General features: G+C 41.8%; 1 protein-coding gene across 13 annotated transcripts in view; it reads left to right on the top strand.

Annotated features, from left to right (window-relative positions):
• LOC6501778 (protein unc-13 homolog B) overlaps positions 1–26,921 on the top strand; it is a 279,574-nt gene that overhangs the window by 188,046 nt on the left and 64,607 nt on the right. For all 13 annotated transcript variants that reach the window (XM_044717638.1, XM_014904016.3, XM_032455875.2 and 10 more), the window contains one exon: positions 15,194–15,361. In XM_044717638.1, the coding sequence (XP_044573573.1) occupies positions 15,194–15,361 (168 nt within the window). The remainder of the gene's footprint in view (positions 1–15,193; positions 15,362–26,921) is intronic.

Genomic DNA, 26,921 nt, shown 5'->3' on the forward strand with positions numbered 1-26,921 from the left:
AACCATGTTCCCGCAGATTTCCTAGACAAAGATTTTGATGCTGTTATGATTCCAATCTAGGGTACAATATATGTTCATCTACGTTTTTAATCACACTGGTTGATGATTAACATAGGTCTTTAAAGGAATTAATTGCTGGTGCAATCACTCGACTTCGCCATCTGACACAACCAAAGGCAAAGCAAAAACTAAACGCGGCGAGCTTGCCACAGACGCTTCTAGAACATTCTCTTTTAAGTACATAAGGAAAGAACCGTTACAGATAAATTCAGTTTTCAAACAGAATAGATAATTAACATTCAGGCCTTTCCTGAAAAACTGTTTCGGAATTTGGTAATAGGGCGATCTTGACAATTGGACGGGTTGTTTCTCCAGTTGGAGTCCTGAGTCGTACAGCGCGGACTATTCCATCCTTCCCTGGATATGTTTCGATGACTCTTGCGAGAGCCCAAGCTGCTGGCGGTGTGTGAGAATCCTTAAGGAGTACAATGTCATCTTTGGCAATGTTGACAGATTTGTTCATTCACTTTGGCCGATGCTGAAGTGATGCAAGATATTCCATGTGCCATTGTTTCCAGAAGCCTTGCAGCATAGCTTGAGTCTGTTGCCAATAATCCAAACAGTTGATTGGTACATTTGATAGATCGCCTTCTGGTACTGTCGTGTAAGGACGACCAATGAGGAAGTGTGCTGGCGACAGATAGTTGACCTCAGTCTCCGAAGTTGAGAATAGGGGACGTGAGTTGACCACAGCTTCTATTTGGGCGAGAAGAGTGTGCATTTTCTCAAAAGTGGGGACATTCTTGCCAATGACTCTATGAAGGTGCAGTTTGACAGAGCGCACAGCTGATTCCCATTTGCCACCCCAGTGTGGTTCATAGGGGGGAATGAAATTCCAGTTAATTCCTTCGTCCGCCAGGGCCCAGTACAGTGTTGTTGTGTTCGTCTGCCCCGATGAAGTTGTCGCTATACATTTGCGAGCATTTTCCGCGGCGAGAGATGAATCGTCTGAGTGCCGCCAAGAATGTGTCGGTTGTAAGATCTGTAGCCAATTCCAAATGCAAGGCAGAAGTGGCTAGGCATACGAAGAGACAGATGTAACCTTTTTCCTTGCGTGGATTTCGTCCCTTGTGAACCTTGAGGGTGATTGGCCCGGCGTAGTCTCAGCCAGTGTTTGCAAACGGGAATGCCTGCCGACATGAATTGGTAAGATGTGAGTTGGCGTTGTTTAAAGCATTTTAGACAGTCATGCGTGATCTTTCGAATAAGGTTGCGTGCGCCAAATACCCAGTAGCGTTGGCGGGCGATCACGAATAACGCCGATACACTAGGATGTAAGTGAATCCGGTGCTCATGTTCCAGAATGAGCTTCGTTATGCGATGAGATTTGGGCAGAATTATTGAATGCTGCACATCCGCTGGCAGTTCTGAGTTACCTGAGGGACCACCCACTCGCAGGAGTCCATGTTTGTCGATTTGCGGTGAGAGGGTGCGCAATTTTGATTTGTAGTTTAATAGTTGTAGTTGTAGTTTACTAAGTCAGCAGCTAGCAGCCCCTTGAAACGCAGTCAGCAGGGTTGTCATCTGATTTGACGTTTGCGACGAAAGTCTTCAGTTTGGCAGGAATGTGTGAGAGCCAAGCCAAAACAATGGTAGAGTCGCACCAGGCGGGAACAGTGACGTTGTAGTTTTTCAGTGCAGTTTTGACTGAGTTCATGAGTCGACTTAGTAGCAGTGCGCCGCACAATTCCAGGCGTGGAAGTGTTTGTGTTTTGAACGGTGCAACACGAGTCTTTGCAGCAATAAGAGTAACCTGTATGTTACCATCAGGGAGAGTGACTCTACTGTAAACGACAGCGGCGTTGGCTTTTATAGATGCGTCAGAGAAGGCGTGCAATTCTATTGTGTTAGTAGAGTTGCCAATGTAGCGTGGAACCTCAAGTTGATTGAGCGTGTGGATATCGTGCCTGCATTTGAGGTACCAATCTTCCAGGTTGAGCGGTAGCGGGCTGTCCCAGTCTAAGTTGAGAACCCAAAGTTATTGGAACAGGATTTTGAATTGAATAACCACTGGAGCCAGCAATCCAAGTGGGTCGAATATGCGAGACAACTTGCCGTTTTGTAATCTTTCCCTCGCTGGGCAAAGATTTTTTGTATGGCAAATTCCCAAAAATAATTCCCAAAACCTTGTTCGTAGTTTCGAGAGGACTGTATGATGTGTTGATTGTGATTGTTGTCTCAGGGTCGACAACGCGGCTGCTGTTGGAAATTCATTTTCCAAGTTTGAGTTGAGCACAAGACATTAATTGAGTTAGTTCTTGTTTGTATTGTAGAAGCTTCTCCTTGGTGTCAGCTCCTGTTAAGACGTCATCAACGTAGAAATCTTCAAGAAGAATGCGCGCAGCAGTTGGATGCAAATGTTGGTAGTCTCTGGCCAGTTGCTCAAGAACCCGTACAGCCAAAAATAGTGCACACGCAGTGCCATAGGTTACAGTGCAGAGCTGGCAATGTAGAAGTGGAGCTGAAGGATGTTCTCTCCAAACGATACGTTGATAGTTGCTGTGGTGCTTGTTGATCCAGATTTGCCTGAACATCTTGATAATGTCCGCAGAAAAAACGTATTTATGTAAACGAAAGCGTACGCATACATCAAACAGGTTTCGTTGAATGAAATCGACCAGAAGAATCTTGGAATGAATTGTCAAAAACTACTCGTAGTTTCTTTCCAAGTACAGGGTGATGTGGCATGTAGAATACCCTTCCATCGTTGGTGAGAATTTCGTCAGGGCCTAGAGAAATATACTCTTGCATGAATTGTACATACCGTGAGTGCAGATCTGTGTCTCTATGTAGATGGCGCTCCACAGAAGCAAAGCGTTGGGTTGCTCCCTGCAGAGTGTCAGTGAATTGTGGATCTGCATCCTTGAATGGAAGCTCTACCGTGTATCTTCCCTTGGAGTCGCGTGAGTGCGTGGTTTGAAAATGCTCTTCAACCTTAACATTTTCAGGATCATGGTGAGTGGCGACTGTAGACAAAAATGACGTGGTGATTGATGGATTTTGATACGCAATCGATGTGATAACCCATCCAAAGATTGTTGAAATAGCTATTATGTTGCCTTGCGCATCCAGCTTCCTGTTGCCGGTTAAAATAGCCCATACAGAATCGGTGCCTAGTAAAACGTCTATAGGCGATGCCGAGTTGAATTCAGTGTCTGCAAGCGGAATCCCATTGAAGATCTCAAGTGCAGATGCATCGATGTTTTCCCTTGCCAGAGTAGATGTGATTTTTCCTAGAATATGAGCTTTTACTTGTAGCGAGTGATCAGAAACTCGAGACTTGATCGTGAGGGTGCTGAATCCCCTCGTGGTATCGGCCTTGATTGAAGAAATGCCGGAAATGAGAATCCGGCCAGGAACCCGACTAAGACCCAGTGCCTTAATACAGCGTTCCGATACATATGATAACTCCGAGCCCGTGTCGCGTAGCACCCGGCAGTTTGTGTATGTGCCTTGAGAGTTGCGGATGTGTACCAATGCAGTTGACAAAGTACATGTTCGTCCTACTTGCCCATGTGACAATAGGGTTGGCGTGAGTAGTGCCTGTGACATGTGACTCGCAGTCACCGATGTCGTGTCTGGATCCTTGCGATCGCTTGAAAACGTGGATGTGATTTGACCCTTGTTGGTCTGCATAGCATGCGTGTGTATGAGTGTGTGGTGTCTGCTGCCACACTGCTGACAGTTGTACTTTGAGCTACAGTTTGATGACCTGTGACATGGTTTGAGACAGTTAAAGCAGAGAGATTTGTCCTTTTCAAAAGAACGGCGTTGGTCGATAGACAAACCAATGAATTGAGGACACTTAGACAGTTGATGCCCATCAGCATTACAATTCACGCATTTTGTCAGCGCAGCAGTTACCATGGCTCTGCTTGTCTTCTTGTCGTTACCACCCTGTCTCGGTACAGGATGGCTTGACACAGCTCAAATTCTTCACATCGTGCGTCCAGGAACTTGAAGAACTCTTCGACTTTTGGTGAATTTGAAGCACGGCTTGCATCTACCCATTTGCGGCGTGACTCTGGATCGATTTTATTCAGCAATAAATGGATAAGCCAGCAGTCTCGGTCCATATGGCCAATTGAGTCCAATGCACGGATGACCTCATTTGCACCATCTGATACGCTACGCAATATGGATACCTCTCCATTGTTAGTCGATGGTAGCTCCATAAAGGTGTCCAACAGGTTGTGAATAATTTGACGTGGTCGATCCTATCTCTCGTTGAGGCGCTCCCAAGCGTTGTCATATGCGGTCTCAGAAATCGGCAAATGGCGTACCAAACTTGCAGCCTCGTCCACGAGGAACGATTTTAGATAGTGGTATTTCTCAGTTCAATCAGTTAGTCGACCGATCCCGGCCGTTCCGTCTTATATTATATGTATATTGCCAACAAGCAAAAGACGAATGTGTGCAAAGTTTCAAGTCGATAGCTTTAAAACTGAGAGACTAGTTTGCGTAGAAACAGACAGACAGATGGAAAGACGTACTTGCTCATATCGACTCAGGAGGTGATCCTGATCAAGAATATATATACTTTATAGGGTCGGAGATGTCTCCTTCACTGCTTTGCGTACTTTTGACCAAAATTATAATTACCTCGGTAAGGGTATAAAAACACCAAAGATATGGCATGGCCGATCAATCAGTTATATGGCAGCTATAGGATATAGTCTACTGAAACTTGAGAGACTAGTTCGCGTAGAAATAGACAGATAGACGGACATGCTTAAAAAAAAATTTATCCCGCAACAGGGTTAGGCCGGAGACCAAGTATATAGGTTCCTGTATAAATCCTAGTATAAATTTCCTGGTCTAATCGACCTTGGTGTGGCCAATAACATTCCAGGCAATCCCACAAATACCAGCAGGATATCTCATCTAACCACTAGTAACAATACGACATAGCCTCGAAATTATCAACCAGCCCACTTAGGCTGCCGTCACACAAGGAAATGCTTAAAATACAAGAAGTATTTGAGTAAACACATCGATTTCGTCTAGTGGTGTCCTCAGAAATATATTCACATGTACGACTTACATTAGTATGTATGAATTCGAAGATGCCTCCGTAAGCACACGACTCAATTTACACTGTCGGTGAGCGAACAGAGACCGGTTGAGAATTTTCTGGGCACATGTGAAAGGGACTTATCTCATGCACGGCTTAACTTTGAGGAGAAAAGCGAAAGCTCTACTATTGCTCTGGAATCAGTACTTAGCCTTGAAGTAAAAGAATCAACACCAAGAGGGACTAAAACTCTTGGCTACTACTCAGAATGTGTTTTCATTATAATAGATAGACATTCTGCGTTATGCACGGTGAAATTAGACCGAGCTACTAAGTATCTTGAATAACTAACTGTACAGCCAGATAATCTATGTTTGTTTAATAGTCTACTCATACTATTCTTTAAATTTATAAGGTGCCTTGTATACCAAGGCGGATTCGTTGAAGCGGACGGATATTTCCACGGCACGCAACCGTCGAAAAATATGTTCAAAGTGTAATAAAATTTTTGTAATGCAATGTTTATATCCTCGCATGCCAGTAAATCAGACCAATCAAATTCCAAAATTAACTTATTTAATTTCATAAAGTCAGCCTTACGAAAGAAACGAACTTTCTGGGATTTAACTGTAGACTTAAGGTCAAAAAAGTAATTATTTTCGATTGAAACCTCAAGAGTGGGATGATATGGATCCTCAGGGTTAGAAAGGGGCAAAGTTCTGGAAAGAGTAATTCCATCAGGATCAGAAACGAAGCATAAGTCCAACAGCCGACCTAAAGAATTTCTGACGTGGTTAATTTGCCCGAGTGACATGTCAAACATGCCCTCAGGGAAGTCATGGTGGGAGTTAAGCTGTAAAGACGGTGAATTATCAACATTGGACCACATAAGTTCTGGGATATTAAAGTCACCCAGAGCTATCAGCTGGTCACCATCAGACAGACGGTCGAAAACCAAACGAATAGCGGACAAATGTTGCCAGTATGTTGGCGGTTCGGACGAAGGTGGTATGTACGAACAGGTAACATACAAAGATTGATCGGACAAAGTGATTTTGATGCAAAGAAATTCAATGTCACCAAACTCTTGTGATTTTACCTCTTCAGAAGCGAATTTGGAGTCTACAGAAATTAGCACTCCTCCTCCCCTTCGCAAGGTTCTATCACATCTAAAAGTGGTGTACCTACTAGGAAAAACTTCGGAGCTTAAGATCTCCGGCTTTAACCAAGTTTCTGTAAATACAATAATATGGGATGCAAAAAAAGAACTATCAGAATACAGTTTGGGAAGTTTACTACGTAACCCTCTTGTATTCTGATAGGTAAGTGTTAATGAAGACATTAGTTTTTTGGGATTGAGGAAGAAGAGGTGGAAGGTTGATCAGTGGCCTTAACATGTGGGAGTTTTACACCCACAGGTTTGGTTATCTTTTTTTTCACCGTACTTGGCTGATGTTCTTGGACGAAAATGTTCTCTGGCCAAAAGCTGGCGGAACAGATCGTCTTGAACATCTGCAAGGGCACACGTATTTTGAAAGATGACGTGTGCCTGGTGTAAGAATATTTGAATTTTGTAATATCCACCACCTTTATGTCGGCTTTTGCTTTGGCTTTGATGTAAGCCGAGATATCAATCTCCGAAGTATCAGGGGCAAGCCGGGAAACAAAAATATGTTTGGATGGTGGGATCACCTGCAAGGGTTTTGGTGCCGCCGTAACTAATACTGCGGCATCAGTGCGTACCGGCGGTCCGGACGGTTTATTACCCTGTTTGGAGACTGTTACAGGAGTTTGAATTATTGGGTCTGGGACCACTAAAAGCGATGCCACAGAGGACATATCGGACAATTGCTCATTGATCCCGAGACATTCGGAAGCCGAATTTTTCTCAGGTCCGGCCCTTGGGGTGGCCAGAGATATAAGCGGCTGTATATTTGTCGGCTGAGCTGGCTGAAGATTATTCGACCCGAGCACATCACTAAAAGCGGATTTCTTACGCTTTGGAGACTCATTTAGTAGTTGAAGACTACTAAACTGTGTATCAAGCGCACAGAGTTGGTCATTGATTTTTCGAAAACCACTAATCAACTCCTTGAAACCGCTTTTAGTCTGCCTCATGAACGACCTCATTTCGTCCTGAACAGCACGACAACCGTCACAGCAAAAGTGGAGTCCAGACCTACGCGAGATTGCATCCGACACTGAGGCCGTGAACCCGGCACACTTAGCGTGTAACACGTTCTCACAGAGCCAGCAATGGATGGTAGGCTGGGAAGACGAGATTGTCTTATTGCAAGACTTTAATGCACAGACCAATTTAAAATCCATAATTATTAAAAAAATTTAAATAATTAATTTATAAAAAATTATTTAAAATTAAATAATTAATTTATTAAAAATTATTAAAAATTAAATAATTAATTTATTAAAAATTATTAAAAAAAATTAATAATTAATTTAAGAATATTATTTGATTTATTAATGAGGAAACGAAAGGGGGAGATTAAAGAGAGCAGTTAGTGCAAGTTAGCAAGATTTAAAGAAATAGAGATAAGAATCTCTATTGAGCGAGAGTAGAAGCAAAAGAATAGCAACAACACCGTTGGAGATGAAGAAGCAGAGCAGGGCTATGTTTGGAAAGTAAATTAAACAAATTAATATTTTTACCTCCAAATATATCACTGCACATGCGAAGCGATACGGATCTACGAAATTGTAATTTGTTTTTATAAATGTAAATGTAAAGAAAATAAACACCGATTGTTTATAGCTTATTGCAAGTTTTACAAAAACGTAGTGCGCACAAAAAAAACACGTCCGTCCGCTTTAAGATAAAGAGAGGAAGTGAAATTTTGAATTTGAAATTTTTTAAGATGAAGAGAGGAAGTGAGAAGGCAAATTTGCTCAAAACTTTTCGATAAATGCGATATATCTCGCATAGCACCATACATCAGAGCCGTAAAAAATTACCACGGCTCAATGTGGCTTCCGCGATAGTCATGGCACAATGTAGCAGCCAAACCGTTTAACAGCAGAAATAATCACCTTCGGAAATCTAGAATACTGCAGTGCGATGTTTCTTGATCTTTCCCAAGCGTTCGACAGAGTACGTGCTCCATATTTTCATGGTTTCTTCAATCACTAAATTGGTATGCCGTGATAATATTGTGATCTTTCAGATATAGTATTATACTAGTTAGTGCGCTTTAATTAGGGTAATGCTTTCACAGGGCCCTTCTTTGTAGGAGTTGGCTAAAGTTTTTCGATGCATCGCAGCCGTGCATTTTCAAGTGGTTGTTGGAGAGCCTTGTCAAGTGATCGGGTTGCTTCCTTAAGGAGATGCTGTGCATCGTAGCACAAGCCTCTTTTTCCGCAATCTCTTCTGTATGTTGATTGAATTTATGGAGTTTGTTTCATTGCAATTCCTGTCCTTATAAGATTTCTATGGAATTTCCTTTCTATAGATTTATATTTCCTATCTATGGATCTGCTGGCTTGATTGTTAGGCTTTCAGGAGAAACATACTGTCGGGTCAGGCAGCAGCCACTGCATAAATTCAATATAAATGTAAAATATATATAAATGTAATAATTATAGCTTAGCATATAATAATTTTTCTCATAGCTTTTGTTAGTCGCAAGCCGACTCTTCTCGGCCGCTCGGCTTTATTTCATTGATGTCATTACTTGTACTCTTTATCTCAATGCATACGCATCATAAATCGGAGCTTTCTGTCTCGATTTCATAAGCGAATAAATAAACATTTTTATAACGTGGTGAAACAAATAATTACTTTGTAATTATTAATTATAAAAGTCATTGAAAAATCTCAATGACCAAACATTGGTGACCCCGACATGATATAATTAATATAAACTATAATTATTAAAATAAATAAAACAATTCCGCGAGCATAAAACAGTGCGAACATACCCGTTTTAGTTTTGCGGTGTATTAACATACATATGTGCATTTTAAACAAAAACGGCATACAGTGCATCAGTGGAACAATTATTTTGTATGTATACCTAAATTATTTAAAAATATAAATAAATACAATACATACAATTGTTATCCGGTCCGCCAACATACATACATACATACATACATACGTTCCACTTGCAAGTGCATTCGACTCACACAAGCGTTCATATATATATACAATCCGCAACTCAGTGTACGGTTCTGAGCGCACAGTGGGGGATCGTGTTCGCTGCGCTCAAATAAAATAAACAAGAACTATAATTTTGGCGCCAAAATTAAACTGTGCGTATTTTTACCTAAATTGAGTGTATTTCAATTATAGTGGCGATGAACTCCAGCGGCGCCGTCACAGGAGAATCCACTCCATCTCGGAGTGCGATTTTAAAATGCAAGGCAAAGGGTATCCTCCAGGATTTGAAGAGGATTCAAGGCGCCCTGCAGCCAATGTCAAAGGTGGCGGCCAGTTGGTCGCCATGTACGATGATTTTAAGGCCATCCACGGGGACCTTGAAAAGTTAGTCATTGCTGAGATTAGCAGTGACTTGCGATGGAGCCGTTTCTGAGCTTTTAGCTACGATGCATGCCGAAATCGAGCATGAGACGTCGTTGCGCTCTGCTCGAATTGCTGCCCATTCCACCCTTGCCAGCGGAGTTTCCAGTATCCAGGTGGAACCAGCACTCAGTCGGAGTTTTCAAGCCTTGCCTCCTCTTCCTCTTCCTACTTTCAGCGGAGGATATTCAGAGTGGACTGAGTTTCATTCGGTTTTTTCGACGATCGTAGGCTGCAATCCTTTTATAAGTAAGGTGGAAAAGTTTCAGAGGTTGCGATCTTGTCTTCGGGACTCCGCTTTAGAGGCAGTCCGTTCCTTGAAAATCTCTAAGGAGAATTATTATGTCGCAGTGCAGCTTTTGGAGAATCGATTTAATAACCGTCGGTTGATATTTCAGGCTCATGTGAACGAGATTCTGGGCCTCAATTTATTGGAAGGTGACTCAGTGGCAGAGCTTCGAGAGCTGTCCGATAAGTTCAATGCCCATATGCGAGCCTTAAAAAATTTGGGTACGACAGTTCAGACAGGGTGGTCCCATGTAGTTTCTGCATGCCGAAGATTTTTGTCATTGTCCCCTGAGAGCTGCCTTGGCGAGGCTAGGCGACTAGGTCTATGTCGGAAATGTCTCCAAACTGGCCATCACCTGCGTGAGTCCCTCGCTGATAATTGTCGCAGTTGTGGGAGGAGGCATCACAGTCTGTTGCATTTTTTGGAGTTACAGTCTTCCAGCAGCCAGCCTTGTGCTGTGGCGTCTACATCAGCCGCAGCCAATAGGCGCTTCACCATCCACGGCTAATGCACTAGTTGCCCAGGGTCGCAGCGGTGAGATAGCCTTACTTGCCACAGCAAACATTCTCATTCGGAGTCGTTCTGGGGTTTTTGTTCCATGCCGGGCTGTTTTGGATTCTGGATCGCAGGTGCACGTGATTACGTCCCGACTGGCTAGTCAGCTGCAGCTTCGCAGACGCAAATCGTACGTGGCAGTGTCTGGCATCGGCGACACTGGCTTCGCGACAGACGGATTCTCTGTTGATGTGCTCCTACGATCCAGTTGCTCTGAATATTCGGCCCTCGTCAGCGCTGTAATCTCCAGCTGGAATATTCCGTCAAACCTCTCTTTGGCTGATTCCCAGTTTTTTCGACCGCAGCGGATCGATTTACTTATCGGAGCCAGTCTATTCTATGATCTGCTGTGTGTGGGTCAAATCCAGCTTTCAGCTGGCCAGCCGGTGCTGCAGAAAACCCGGCTTGGATGGGTTGTGTGTGGCGTTGGTTCACATCTGGAGAGAAAGTCGTTCGTAGCCACAGCCCGCAAGGACGTTGTGAAGAGCTCAAGCCAGCTGGATGAGCGCTTAGAATGTCTGCTCCGTAATTTTTGGGAAATCGAATACTGCTCCGAGCCCATTGTGAAGTGAACGAAAGAGGAATTGGATTGCGAGACGCATTTCATGCAGAAAGGTAAGGCCGTTAAAGGTCAGCTCTGAGTTGCTAGGTGAGTCGTACTCACTAGCCGTACGGCGATTTCTCTCCATCGAAAGGAAGCTTTGCCGTCAGCCTCAATTAAAGGATCAGTATGCTGCGTTCATAAAGGAGTATTTAGATTTGGGGCATATGTCTCTAGTACGACCTGCCAGACAGTATTTCCTGCCACATCACTGCGTTTTGAAGGAGGATAGCTCAACAACCAAGCTCAGGGTTGTTTTTCATGGTTCAGCTGCCACTACGTCTGGGTATTCATTGAATGACGTTTTGATGTCTGGTCCAGTTATCCAACCAAAGCTGCTGCACATTCTTCTAAGGTTTCGTTGCCATCGAGTGGCCATTACAGGAGATATTTGCAAAATGTACCGATGCGTTAGAGTTTTCCCCGAAGACAGCTATCTGCAGTGCATTCTTTGGCGGAATTCCACCCAGAATGAGGTGCAGGTTTTTTAACTGGATACGGTCACTTATGGGACAAAGCCGGCCTCATTTTTAACAATTCGAGCAATGCATCAGTTGGCACAGGATGAGCAGTCTATGTATATTCCAAAGGGTGCCGAAATTCTGCGTCGCGATTTTTATGTTGATGATCTAATTTCCGGAGGTGACTCAATAGAGGAGGCTACCAACATAATGCAGCAAACATCGGGGATCCTCGCCAAGGGCCAATTTCGGTTGAGAAAGTGATGCTCCAATGTTTCTGAAGTGCTCTTTGACGTACCGGAAGAGGATCGAGAGTCGTTCCTAAGGTTTGATGATGGCAGCAACTTTACGAAGACTCTTGGCCTAGCTTGGGATCCTTCTACTGATCGCTTGCTATTTTCGTTTGAAGGGCTCCAGTCACCCTCGAAGGCCACTAGGCGCATCATTCTCTCCTCAATCGCCCGGCTTTATGATCCGATAGGGCTTGTTGGACCTGTCATTACGAAGGCGAAGATATTTCTTCAGAAGCTATGCCGTGAGAAGTTGTCCTGGGATGAAAGTCGAGGCTTATGGGGCTTGCATTTATGTCGTATCCAAGGGTACCAGGTCAGAAAGCCATTTACTCTGCTCAAAGTCCCGAGTCGCTCCTCTAAAAACAATTACGGTACCGAAACTGGAGTTATCTGGAGCAGAGTTGCTAGCTCGGCTTATGTCGGAAGTAGCTCAGTTGCAGGTCTACGATGGGAGGTATTTCTGCTGGTGCGATTCTGCTGTGGCGCTGTCCTGGATTCGGGAGGAGCCTGCTCGTTTTAATGTTTTCGTCGCCAATCGAGTTTCACCAATCCAGCAATTGACCAGAACGATGGAATGGCGTTATGTTCCTACGTCTTTGAACCCGGCAGACATCCTCTCGCGTGGTGCTCTTCCCAAGGAGTTAGTTCCTGACAACATGTGGTCCCATGGTCCTGCGTTTCTTCTTGGACTTCAAGACCAATGGCCAGAAGCGGTGCTATCTGAAAAACACACTCTGGAGCTAAGGGCAAGGGTTCTGCCAATCAAATCCCCGTACGTTAACGTGACAGCTGGTTCCAAGTACGCCAACTCTTTTCCAGCACTGCAGCGCGTGTTCGCTTATGTGCACAAGTTCTCACAGCGAGTCCGTCACAAGGGTGTCACTGCTAGCGACATTAAGGCTGGAACCCACCTACTATTGCGTTTGGTGCAGCGTGTGTATTTTTGGGATGACATAAAGGCGCTTCAGAATGGAAGGAAATATCGTCAGCCAGCATACTTGCCACATCCTCTCCCTTTTTAGACAAGTTTGGCCGGTTACGTGTGGACGGTCGTTTAAGAAATTCTACATTGGATTTTGATAGTCGCCATCCAATTATATAGCCTAGAAGCCATCCAGTTACTCGGGCTATAATTGATGATTTCCATGAGCGTAATCTACACACGGGGCCTCGTGCTCTGCTGGCTATTATTCGATCTCAATACTGGCCGACCAAGCCTCGGTTGATGGAGCAAATTATGGCTGATCTCCCGGAGCAACGAGTCAGCGGTTGCCAGGTTTTCGGAGTGACTGGTGTGGATTTTTGCGGCCCATTTTACTATAAGCCCGAAGTTCGCAATAAAGCTCCCGTAAAATGTTACGTGAGTGTTTTCATTTGCTTTGCTACTAAAGCCGCGCACTTAGAGCTTATAAAGGATCTATCCACATCTGCGTTTTTACATGCTTTAAAACGGTTTAATGCACTCGCCGAAAGCCTCAGCACATTTGGTCAGACAATGCGACCAATTTTGTTGGAGCTAAAAACGAGCTAAAGGAGCTGCTCCAACTCTTCATAAGCGATGAGCATCAACGAGCGCTTCTGGAGTTTTGCGCGATTGAGTCCATCGAGTGGCATTTTATTCCTCCTCGATCTCCGCACTTTGGTGGACTCTGGCGGCTGTCAAAACCGCAAAGCATCATTTTTATCGGGCTGTTGGATCCTCAGTTCTTGGATTTGACGAGCTGCGAACTCTGCTTTGTCACGTTGGTGCTGTCATAAACTCACGGCCTTTATTGTCTCTTTCAGAGGATCCTGCAGACCTTGATGTTCTAACGCCATCCCACTTTTTAACTGTTGGTCCGTCAGTCAGTTTTATCGAGCCTGATGTCACAAAGCTGAATTTCAACCGTATGGACAGCTGGCAGCGTGTGTCCTTCCTGCAGCAGTCTTCCCGGTCCCGATGGAAGGAGGAGTATTTAAGCCTTCTTCAGCAGCGCTCCAAATGGCGTGCGTCCGGCCCTGCCTTGGCGATTAACGATGTGGTGCTAGTCAAGGATGAGAACCTTCCACCCATGAAGTGGCCGTTGGCTAGAATTCTGGATCTAGTCCCTGGTCAGGATGGAGTGCCTCGAGTGTCGGTGGTTAGAACCGCTTCTGGAACTACCAAGCGCGCAGTGACCAAGCTTTGCTTATTGCTCCTTAAGGATGAAGTTGAAGGACAGGCCTCAACTGGGGGGAGTATGTCGGGTCAGGCAGCAGCCACTGCATAAATTCAATATAAATGTAAAATGTATATAAATGTAATAATTATAGCTTAGTATATAATCATTTTTCTCATAGCTAAGTCGCAAGCCGACTCTTCTCGGCCGCTCGGCTTTATTTTATTTTTGTCATTAAGTTAATGAACTTTCGCCCGCCCTATGCTAAAAGGCGGGCCCACTTGTACTCTTTATCTCAGTGCATACGCATCATAAATCGGAGCTTTCTGTCTCGATTTTATAACATTTTTATAACGTGGTGAAATAAATAATTACTTTGGATTTTGGATAAAAGTTATTGAAAAATCTCAATGACCAAACACATACCATAGTCCAATTTGTTTCTTATATTTATAATTCGCATTGTATATCTCGTATTGAAAAATTGCCTACCTTTGGGTGTTACAAGACTTCGAAGTTCCAGGGCGCACACTTTGCATCTATTGTGGCAGTAAAATAAGCCGCAAGAGAGTAGAGGAAATCCATGAATTTTCCGACCTTGAAAAGTAGTTGTTGCTTCTTATTTTGGTTTAGAATGTTGTTAAAATTCTAAACATAACAAGCTCTGGGCTGTGAAGTCCTTTTCTTTAAGAGCGTTTGTAATTATCGCGCTTGTAACGTCCGGTTTGATTTCCTTTACTGCCACTTGGACACCCTTGCTGCTTTTCAGCTTATACGTATATTAATTTTCTCGTCTAAATATTTATACACGGCTCGAAAGTGTTCTTTCGTCTTCGTTTGCAGCTTAGTTTCATAGATATAACCTTTAATAAGGCCACATCTGTTGTTACTGGATCTCCCTAGTTTTGGTTCGATCTTCGGGACGCAGAAATTGTAACACTGCTTATTGTTTTATTGCAATGGGAGGTACTTCATGCCGTGTGTGTCGGAGTGAGTAGTGCAACTAAAAAATTGTCTTTTACAAATATATTTTATTTTAAATTAGTTGATAATCAATCATATGGTCGATAAATTTAATTTACTATTTTCATGAAATCTGCGAAAGCCATAGTACGAACAAAAACTTCTTTTGAAAATAGAAGTTCTTGTCAAACACTTCTTAATAAAAACCCAAATCAAAATAGTTCTTTAGTATTATTTTATATTATTTATTTATTATATAATTGTTTTTAAACCCTAATAAAACAGGTCGATCCTAACGAAGTTAAGCGTGCCCCAGATGATCATGAACCCAAATTGGACAGTGTGGACTTCTGGCATAAACTAATAGCACTCATCGTGTCAGTTATAGATGAGGACAAAAACAGCTATGGCGCAGTTTTAAATCAGTTTCCCCAAGAACTCAATATTGGACAAGTACGTATACCATTTATTTGAATGTCGAATTAGGGTCGACGGTTCCTACGGATTCCACGTCGTATTTAGAAATGCAGAACAAGGCAAGGTTTTTTTTACCGTTGTCGGCCATTTAGGAGAATAAGTTTATATCTGTGTCAAGCTTATCTCGCCAGTAAGGTACTAGGTACGTAAGTAGTAAAGTTTCTGTAATAAGAGCTCGCGATAACTCAGTGGCAAGTGTCAAAATAATTGTTTTTAATATAAATATAAAATATGGATTAAGCTTCTAGTTAATTTGCATACGATTCATTTCTAAGCCCTTCCATAGTGTATTATAATTTTGGTCAAAAGTGTGGAATGCAGTAAAGGTAACATCTCCGACCATATTATTGATCAGACTCACCTCCTGAGTCGATATAAGTATGTCCGTCTGTCTGTCTGATTCTGATTGTCTGATAACTGATTGATCGAAAATTCCATAACTTTGGTGTTTTTTCAGTTAGAGGGTTAGGCTTTCCACACATGTCATATTTGGAAGAAATATCTTATCTAAAGAATTTTATAAGGATCGGCCCACTATATCTTTTAGCCGTCATAGAATGATCGAAATTGGCATAATTTTGTTGTTTTTTAAGATAAAAGGATGAAATTTCTACCGACTTCACTTTAGGTAACCTAATTCGATCGGCCTAATTCAATTTTTGCTCAATCAGTTATATGGCAGTTATAGGATATAGTCCACAAATCCCCACCGCTCCGATGATATATAATGTGCAAAACAAGAAGAATGTACGAAAAGTGTGGAGTCGATAGCTTCAGCATTTAGAGACAAGCTTGTAACACACGCGTACAGTTTATGTCCTAAGGTTAGGTACAGTAAACTATTCCTAAAACGGCACGGGTGGTCTCTGCCGCGCCCTTACTGTGTACTTGGCTTGGCTCAGTCGGAAGGGGCGTGGGTGTGGGCACGGCAAACTAGACCATATATGTTACGGAAATCGTCGTAGACAGAGATGAGGAATTTGGTAAGGAAAGCGGTAGGAGTAGGCCGATCCTAGGGTGGTGGATTCTACTAAACCTAATGAATGAAAGACTAGATGTTGTGGTCCTTCGTTTATACCCTCCCTTCCATGTAGACTTTACCCTAAACAGTGGGGTCTACCCTTATTTAAATGCCATGTTAAGATCCTAGGTGATCTAAGTAAAAGAAAATATCTCATGTTTATTTCATATAATTAAGGATACTCCAAAAAATTAGCGGTAGAAATATTACAATTTAAACTATTATTCATAAAGGAAAGGTAAAACATGTCACGATATGTTGTATTCACATGTTTTATTCACATTCAATTATTACTCTTTGTGGTTTACTCTCTCACCTTTTCCGATTTTGCTTCGAGCGTTGGGCCCAAGACGATGAGATGATTTTCGTCGTTTAACTTATTATAAAAGTGAAGTTATACAATTGAGAAAATGCCTGACTGATCCTTCCAGCCTCCTTCGAGGCTGATTTGGTTTGCTTATAAAACTAAATTTAAGATAAGGTCCTATGCTAAATAATTCACCTGACACCTGACAAGGAATTGGTCAGGTTGGAAATTTGCACCATTTAAATAAATGTGTCTTACCTTCAGAGTTTAATCCCCAACACTATCACAATCATTGGAAGGGTGCAGTTTAGATTCCAGAATGAAGTCAGACCTGGGCGCTGACTTAATCGGCAGCGGGGACAATAAAACAAATCCCGGGCCAGATGAGGGATTAAGAACAGCAGCATCACAAAATCCAGACAACTGCCAGATGCGACGTGGAAATAACGACTACGGGGGGAGCGGTGGATAGCAGGGGCATTGATGAGATGCAATTGGCCACGTCCTGGCTACCGTGATCGATGTTCAGGTTTCACTCCGATTTCAAATTCCGAGAACCCGATTGGATGTCGCGGTCCAGCGGGGAATCCTGACTGCATGAGCGACGATTTACAACAGACCACCATGCACCTTCATAGCCGCAATGGGTGGTTCTGTCAATGACGGAGCAATGGGACCAGTGGTGCCGTCGAGACGAGTGGAGTGTTCAGGCTCCCTCATGGAGTACCTTGCCATTCTCACATGAATATCAACGCGCACATCAGCGACAAGCTGGGAGAACTTCTAGAATAATTCGCTCCCCATCTCACTAGACCATGATGGTCAAATCGTCCATCTGCACTGCAGCCTTGACCTTATTATGCAGGGCTTCCATCTCCTGGTAGGTCACCTCTGCTCTTCGCTGCAAAAGTCTTTCCCTGCTTGCAGGAACCGATGCACTAACTACGTCTCCAGACTCCATTATGTAAGTTTTCGTGTAAGGTGCAATGTAATGGAAACAAAAGTAACAAGTTTTCCTTTACAAGGTTTCCATTAAGCACTTTAATGATCACAAATAAAACAGAGCGCAATCACGTCGGGGTCACCAAATGTTAAGCTATCAGCGTTTTGAAAGCGACCGAATTAATGAGACGAGGTTTAATTTGTATTTCAATTTATTATGGGTGAATTTAACCCCGAAACAAATTCCGCGGCCGATCCAAAACAATTCCGAATAACAAGAGCATAAAAACCTAAGAGCTTACGCAGAAGCTCCACCAAAGCTCTAAACCTTTGCTTTGACGGTTGTCGTGCCACTCAGGATGAAATGAGATCGTTATCTATTCAACCTACTCATCCGACAATTATGTTGCCGCTCATATCTCTGGCCACCCCAAGGGGAGGACATGGGAAAAATTCTTCCAAATTCTTCCGGCTTCCGAATTTCCCAGTACAAATGAGCAATCTGATATGTTCTCTGTGGCATCGCTCCAAAAGATACCACCAGACCCATTGGTTCAAACCCCACTAAAAATCACCCAACAGGGTAATCAACCATGCAGACCCCTGCTACAAATAAAATCTGCAGTTTTAGTAACTGAATCTCCAAACGAAACATATATTTTTTTCCCGGCTTGCCCCTGACACTTCCAAGATAGATATCTCGGCTTACATCAAAGCCATAACAAAAGTCGACAAGGTGGTGGATATTGATAAATTTAAATACACCTACACCAGGCACTCGTCATCTTTCAAAATACGCGTGCCCTTGCAGATGTTCAGTACGATTTGTTCTGTCCCTTTTTGACTTGAAAACACTTTCGTCCAAGAAAATCAGCCAAGTACGGGGAAAAAAAATTACCAAACCTGTGAGTGTGGAGCTCCCACATGTTTGAGCCACAGACCAACCTTCCAACTCGTCTTCCACACATTCAAAAAACTAACTTTTTAACCAACTCTTACCTATCAGAACACTAGAGGCTTCCATAGAAAACTTCCCAAACTGTATTCTGATAGTTCTTCCTTGGCATCCCAGATTATAGTCTTTACAGAAACTTGGTTAAAGCCTTAAGCTCCGAAGTTTTTCCAAATAAGTACACATATTTTAGATGTGGTAAAAGGTATTCACAAGAGTAATGCAATTCCTTTGTATTAAAATCAAATGGTCTAATATTGATAATTGACCTTCTTTATTGCTTAACACGCACCATGACTTTTCCGTGGGCAAGTTTGGCATGTCACTTGGTCTAACTAATAATTTAATTGACCTCAAGTCTTTACTTAAATCTCATAAAGTTCCTTTCTTTCGTAAAGCTGAATTAAATTTAAGATTTTAACTGGTCCGATCTACTGGCATGTTAAGATATAAGCATTGTCTAATATAAATTTTATTACAATTTGAATATTGTCAAATCAGGCAGCAGGCACGGCAAAGATTAAATCACAAAAATATATTAACTGTAGTTTGTCTTATCTTTATTGATTTTATCGCTACTGTTGGTCGCAAGCCGACTCTTCTCGACCGCTTGGCTTAAACGGGCTTTATCTTTAGCATTAAGCAAGCGAACGGATCGTGTTGGGCATATGTCGAACTACAATGGGTGAGGAGCAGAGGACGAAAGTTTCTGGTCCTTCTACTAGGAATGTTAAAATTTAAGCGTGTTAGTAAATGCTGGCTGTCTATATTTCCATAAATAAGATAATATAAAAACATGACACCCAGCATCGTTCTACGATTTGTTAATGATGGTAAGTTGATTAGTAAAAGTCTACTATGATAAGAGGGGAGGCAAAGATTTGCATCCCAATTAAGTCCCCTAAGCGCAAAAGTAAGGAAGTTTTTTTGTACAGATTCAATGTGATCTTGGTGTACTCCATATTGAGGACTCCAGACACACGATCCATACTCAAGAATCGGACGGACCAGTGATGTATATAACGTTTTAGTTAAGTACGGGTCATTAAATTCTTTTGACCATCTTTAAATAAAACCAAGCACACCCATAGCTTTATTAACCATGGTAGATATATGGTCGGTAAATTTAAGTTTCAAATCTAATAGGACACCTAGATCGTTAACCTGAGTTAATCGTTCTAAGGCGTTCCCATAGAGAAAGTACATAGCCTGGTGAGGACTAGATCGGTAAAAAGACATAAGTTTACATTTCGATCCATTAAGCTTTAGGTTATTTGCTAAACACCAAAACGCTCGAAATCCACATAAGAAGATCAGTTGGGAATCCCAAAAGACTGAGTTTACTTATAAGAAGCGAATGGTTAACAGAGTCAAATGCTTTACTGAAGTCAGTGTATATGACGTCTGTTTGTAAGCCATTCCGGAAGCCATCCGTGATAAAAGATGTTAGCTCCAATAAGTTGGTAGTGGTGGAGCGGCGCTTCATGAAGCCATGCTGGCACGGAGTTATTATTGAACTACATAGGTGTTGCAAATGTGGAGTGATAAGTTTTTCAAAAAGCTTTGGAATTGCTGACAATTTAGAGATGCCTCTATAATTAGCAGCGTCGGATTTTTTCCCTTTTTTATGCAGCGGAATAATGAAGGATTCCTTCCACATAAGGGGAAAGATCGAAGTTTCCAGCGATAGATTAAAGAGTTTAACGAGCGGTTTGCACAGTGCCTCGGCGCAGTACTTAAGAACACAGCCTGGTACTCCATCAGGGCCTGGCGAATACATGGGCTTAACTTTAAGAAGATCCGATAACACACCACTTTGATCGAAAGATGGGCAAAATATAAGGTTGGCTGATTGGATATTATAAGTGTAAGGCTGAGCTAAACTGCTGCTAGGTGAATACTTAGTTTGAAAAAACTGTGCAAAGAGATCGGCCATTGCCTGATCGGTGTTCGCATAAGAGTTCTCAAACGTAAGCAGTGGGGGAAAAGATACATGTTTACGCTTAGTGTTTACAAAGTTATAAAACTCCTCCGGATCCTGGGTAAACTGAATCCTGCAGCGGCGAATATAACTCCTATAACATTCTGCGTTATGCACGGTGAAATTGGACCGAGCTACTAAGTATCTTGAATAACTAACTGTACAGCCAGATAATCTATGTTTGTTTAAAAGTCTACTCATACTATTCTTTAAATTTATAAGGTGCCTTGTATACCAAGGCGGATTCGTTGAAGCGGACGGATATTTCCACGGCACGCAAGCGTCGAAAAATATGTTCAAAGTGTAATAAAATTTTTGTAATGCGATGTTTATATCCTCGCATGCCAGTAAATCAGACCAATCAAATTCCAAAATTAACTTATTTAGTTTCGTAAAGTCAGCCTTACGAAAGAAACGAACTTTCTGAGATTTAACTGTAGACTTAAGGTCAAAAAAGTAATTATTTTCGATTGAAACCTCAAGAGTGGGATGATATGGATCCTCAGGGTTAGAAAGGGGCAAAGTTCTGGAAAGAGTAATTCCATCAGGATTAGAAACGAAACATAAGTCCAACAGCCGACCTAAAGAATTTCTAACGTGGTTAATTTGCCCTTGTGACATGTCGAACATGCCCTCAGGGAAGTCATGGTGAGAATTAAGCTGTAAAGACGGTGAATTATCAACATTTGACCACATAAGTTCTGGGATATTAAAGTCACCCAGAGCTATCAGCTGGTCACCATCAGACAGACGATCGAAAACCAAACGAATAGCGGACAAATGTTGCCAGTATGTTGGCGGTTCGGACGAAGGTGGTATGTACGAACAGGTAACATACAAAGATTGATCGGACAAAGTGATTTTGATGCAAAGAAATTCAATGTCACCAAACTCTTGTGATTTTACCTCTTCAGAAGCGAATTTGGAGTCTACAGAAATTAGCACTTCTCCTCCCCTTCGCAAAGTTCTATCACATCTAAAAGTGGTGTACCTACTAGGAAAAACTTCGGAGCTTAAGATCTCCGGCTTTAACCAAGTTTCTGTAAATACTATAATGTTGGATGCAAAAAAAGAACTATCAGAATACAGTTTGGGAAGTTTACTACGTAACCCTCTTGTATTCTGATAGGTAAGTGTTAATGAAGACATTAGTCTTTTGAGATTGAGGAAGACGAGGTGGAAGGTTGATCAGTGGCCTTAACATGTGGGAGTTTTACACCCACAGGTTTGGTTATCTTTTTTTTCACCGTACTTGGTTGATGTTCTTGGACGAAAATGTTCTCTGGCCAAAAGCTGGCGGAACAGATCGTATTGAACATCTGCAAGGGCACACGTATTTTGAAAGATGACGTGTGTCTGGTGTAGGTGTATTTAAATTTATCAATATCCACCACCTTTATGTCGGCTTTTGCTTTGGCTTTGATGTAAGCCGAGATATCAATCTCCGAAGTATCAGGGGCAAGCCGGGAAACAAAAATGTGTTTGGATGGTGGGATCACCTGCAAGGGTTTTGGTGCCGCCGTAACTAATACTGCGGCATCAGTGCGTACCGGGGGTCCGGACGGTTTATTACCCTGTTTGGTGACTGTTACAGGAGTTTGAATTATTGGGTCTGGGATCACTTGAAGCGATGCCACAGAGGACATATCGGGCAATTGCTCATTGATTCCGAGACATTCGGAAGCCGAATTTTTTCTCAGGTCCGGCCCTTGGGGTGGCCAGAGATATAAGCGGCTGCATAGTTGTCGCCTGAGCAGGCTGAAGATTATTCGACCCGAGCACATCACTAAAAGCGGAATTCTTACGCTTTGGAGACTCATTTAGTAGTTGAAGGCTACTAAACTGGGTATCAAGCGCACAGAGTTGGTCATTGATTTTTCGAAAACCACTAATCGCGGATAATAACCACTAAACTCCTTGAAGCCGCTTTTAGTCTGCCTCATGAACGACCTCATTTCGTCCTGAACAGCACGACAACCATCATAGCAAAAGTGGAGTCCAGACCTACGCGAGATTGCATCCGAAACTGAGGCCGTGAACCCGGCACACTTAGCGTGTAAAACGTTTTCACAGAGCCAGCAATGGATGGTAGGCTGGGAAGACGAGATTGTCTTATTGCAAGACTTTAATGCACAGACCAATTTAAAATCCATAATTATTAAAAATTTAAATAATTAATTTATTAAAAATTATTTAAAATTAAATAATTAATTTATTAAAAATTATTAAAAATTAAATAATTAATTTATTAAAAATTATTAAAAAAATTAATAATTAATTTAAAAATATTATTTGATTTTATTAATGAGGAACCTTGAACCACTGTACCAAGGAAACGAGAAGGGGAGATTAAAGAGAGCAGTTAGTGCAAGTTAGTAAGATTTAAAGAAATAGAGATAAGAATCTCTATTGAGCGAGAGTAGAAGCAAAAGAATAGCAACAACACCGTAGGAGATGAAGAAGCAGAGCAGGGCTATGTTTGGAAAGTAAATTAAATAAATAATTATTTTACCTCCAAATATATCACTGCACACGCGAAGCGATACGGATCTAAAAAATTGCAATTTGTTTTTATATCTGTAAAGAAATAAACACCGATTGTTTATAGAAAGCTTATTGCAAATTTTACAAGAACGTAGTGCGCACAAAAAAAACACGTCCGCCCGCTTTAAGATAAAGAGAGGAAGTTTCATCTTAGCCGAGGAATTTTCATTTTTTTTTTTGTTTCTCTCCCCCAACACAATGCTATTTAGGAATCCTTCTCCCGGGCCCTTTCTTATTCGATCTACGACGATTCGCGTGACAACCATGTCCCTACTGAAGGTACAAGAACCACGCCCACTTGAGCACTAAACCCCCCTGAGCACGGCTGGAGCCTGTTAGTAGATCGAAGTACCTTCAGGACATGTGCCAAACCGTTACAGAATTATGGCGCCCAACATGGAGCAACGACGCGGCTTAATTATTCTTTAAGGATATTCGAAAAATATAACAATGCCCGATTTCCTTTAACCTTTTCTTACCCCGAATAGTATTTTTATACCCTTGCAGAGGGTATTTTAATTTTGGTCAAAAGTGTGCAACGCAGTGAAGGAGACATCTCCGACCCTATAAAGTATATATATTCTTGATCAGGATCACCTCCTGAGTCGATATGAGCATGTCCGTCTGTCCGTCTGTCTGTCTGTTTCTACGCAAACTAGTCTCTCAGTTTTAAAGCTATCGAGTTGAAATTTTGCACACACCCTTCTTTCTGTTGCAGGCAGTACATAAGTCGGAACGACCAGGATCGGCCGACTATATCCTATAGCTGCCATATAACTGATTGATCGGAAATGCCATAACTTCGTTTTTTAAGATAGAGGGTTGGGACTTTCCACACATGTTATATTTGACCAACATATCTTATGTACAAAATTTCATAAGGATCGGCCCACTATATCCTATAGCTGTCATACAACGATCGGAATTGGCATAACTTTGGTGTTTTTTAAGTTAGAAAGATGGGACTTGGTACAGATTCTATTTTGGACAAAATAATCTTATTTGCCAAATTTCATAAGGATCGGCCGCCTATATACGATCCGCTATATATCTAATAATATAAGATGCGTGGCGCCACCTAGCGGACTGCGACTCGGCTGCAAGGGTATATAAACTTCGGCTCCGCCCGAAGTTAGCTTTCCTTTCTTGTTTTGAATTGATATTGTTCATGCTCCGAATGTGGGAGTGTGTCCCTCTTCAAGGAAGGTAATCAAACAAACTTCTATAGTATTCTTTTTTTGGCTAGTGTTTCTACTAGCTAGTACAAAATTTCATAAGGATCTGCCGACTATATCCTATAGCTGTCATAGAACGATCGAAATTGGCATAACTTTGGTGTTTTTTTAGTTAGAAAGATGGGATTTGGTACAGATTCTATTTTGAAAAAAACAATCTGATTTGTCGAATTTCATAGAGATCGGCCGACTATATCCTATAGCTGCCATATAATTGATTGATCGGAAATGCCATAATTTGGTTGTTTTTCAAGTTAGAAGGATGGGAGTTTCAGTGGATTCCTCTTTGGGCAAAATAATTCGATATGCCAAATTTCATATGGATCGGTGAACTATATACGATTCTCTATATATCTTATAATATAAGATGCGTGGCGCCACCTAGCGGACTGCGACTCAACTGCAAGGGTATATAAACTTTGGCTCCGCCCGAAGTAAGCTTTCCTTTCTAGTTTTTGATTGAGATTGCTCAGGCTTTGCAAGTATGGAGTCTGTTCCTCTTCAAAAACAAGCAAAACTCCAGTAGTAATTGTTCATTCCAGTTTTATTTGTATATTTCTACTTGATTTGAGATTGAATTGAGATTTTTTTTGTTTTCGTAAACTGGAAGCGAATTACTCTTCAAGGAAGAATTTCATTTAAATTTGATTAGGATCTTTTGGTCATTTTTAGATTGAGATGGTACAAGCTTTGGGCGAACGGAGCTTTTTCCTCTCCAAATAAGACGTTTGAAATTAAATAAATAATTTTAGTTCCTTGGCTAGGAAGAATAAAATTTAATAAATAGGCTTTTAACTAATGCGAGAGTTCTGAAGGAAATCATTAAGCGAATATCCTTTTCAAATCTCGGAACCAATCAAATCAGAACTCGATGAAGACGAACTTAACGTAAACCCTATCAAATTTACTCCCTATCATATACGTTTAGACAAACTACTATCTGACGGCGAAAGTAAGGACAGTTTAACAGCCTTAAGAGTTAAAAGTCGTAACGCTGAGCGCATTCAAAATTATTTTAGAAACATTCGGGAGCTAAAGAAAGTCGTAATTTCATCACTCTTACACAAGCATAACGACATTCGTCCCTTTTCACAAATACAAATATAAGGTCAACAAGCGGAGCCAACAAAAGTGTAATAAGTGGTGCTTTAGCAAAACGCATACTGGCGGAGAAAATTTTGAAGTCCCGAAGGGGGATGGTAAAAACCGCCGATGGGCAAATGCAGAATATCGCTGGAGTGATCACCGTATCATTGACGTTTAACACCAAGCATGACAACATAGAGTTTCTAATAGTACCGTCAATAAATTAGGATGTTATTTGCGATTTTATTGCGATGTTATTTGGGAAATATAAGTGAGATAAACCAAACGGAAGGGGAAACGGAAAAAGACAAAATTCACCTTTCCCCTTCGGAGAAACGTCGTTTAAAATCGGTAATAAATTCTTTTCCATCCTTTGAGGTAGACGGGTTAGGGAAAACTTCTCCCGTAGAACATTCTATCGACACAGCGGAGGCCAAACCTATCAAACAGAGATTTTATCCGTTATCCCCTGCCAGGGAAAAACTTTTATGTGAAGAAATTGATAGAATGATCGCACAAGATGGAATTGAAGAAGCACCTTCATCAGCGTGGTCATCACCAGTAACGCGGTTAGTAAAACCAAACAAGGTTCGATTCTGTCTAGACGCAAGGAAACTAAATTCAGTCACCATAAAAGATGCATATCCGATGCCTATATTAGAAGGGTCGTTGAGTCGATTGCCACCCGTGCACTGTATTTCGAAAATTGATCTCAAAGATGCCTTTTGGCAAATCGAGTTAGATTCTCAATCAAGGGCGAAAACAGCGTTCACAGTCCCCAATCAACCGTTGTATCAATTCAAACGTATGCCATTTGGATTGTCCAATGCGCCGCAGACTCTTTGTCGACTAATGGATATGGTGATTCCATATAGTATGGAATCTCATGTTCTGGTTTACCTTGATGACTTATTAGTTCTATCTTCAATATTTGAGGATCATCTGAAACATTTAGCCGAAGTAGCTGTCCAACTTCGAAAGGCGGGGTTGACTATAAATGTCGCGAAAAGTCAATTTGGCTTGAAACAAGTACAGTACTTGGGTTTTATAGTATGAGAAGGAACGTTGCAAACCAACTCTGAGAAGGTTAGAGCAGTAGCCGAATTTCCCGATCCCAGTACTCAGAAACAGCCAGCGGTTCTTATCCCATTACTCCACCGTAATATTTCCACTAACGGAGCTCTTAGAAAAAAAGGCTTTCAAATGGAATGAGCAAGCTCAATCCGCATTTGAAGAAATAAAAAAGAGACTATGTTCAGAGACTATGTTCCTCTATTAATGCACCCCAACTATGAAAAGCCTTTAATTGTCCAATGTGACGCATCTTTTCATGGAGTGGGAGCTGTACTCGCTCAGTCAGATGACCAATTGCTTACATGTCAAAGAAATTAAACAAGGCTCAGCGTAATTATACCGTAACCGAAATAGAGTGTTTGGATGTTGTTTTGGCAGTTTTGAAGTTTCGAAT

Source organism: Drosophila ananassae (genome assembly GCF_017639315.1).
Source record: "Drosophila ananassae strain 14024-0371.13 chromosome 4 unlocalized genomic scaffold, ASM1763931v2 tig00000054, whole genome shotgun sequence".
NCBI lineage: Eukaryota > Metazoa > Arthropoda > Insecta > Diptera > Drosophilidae > Drosophila > Drosophila ananassae.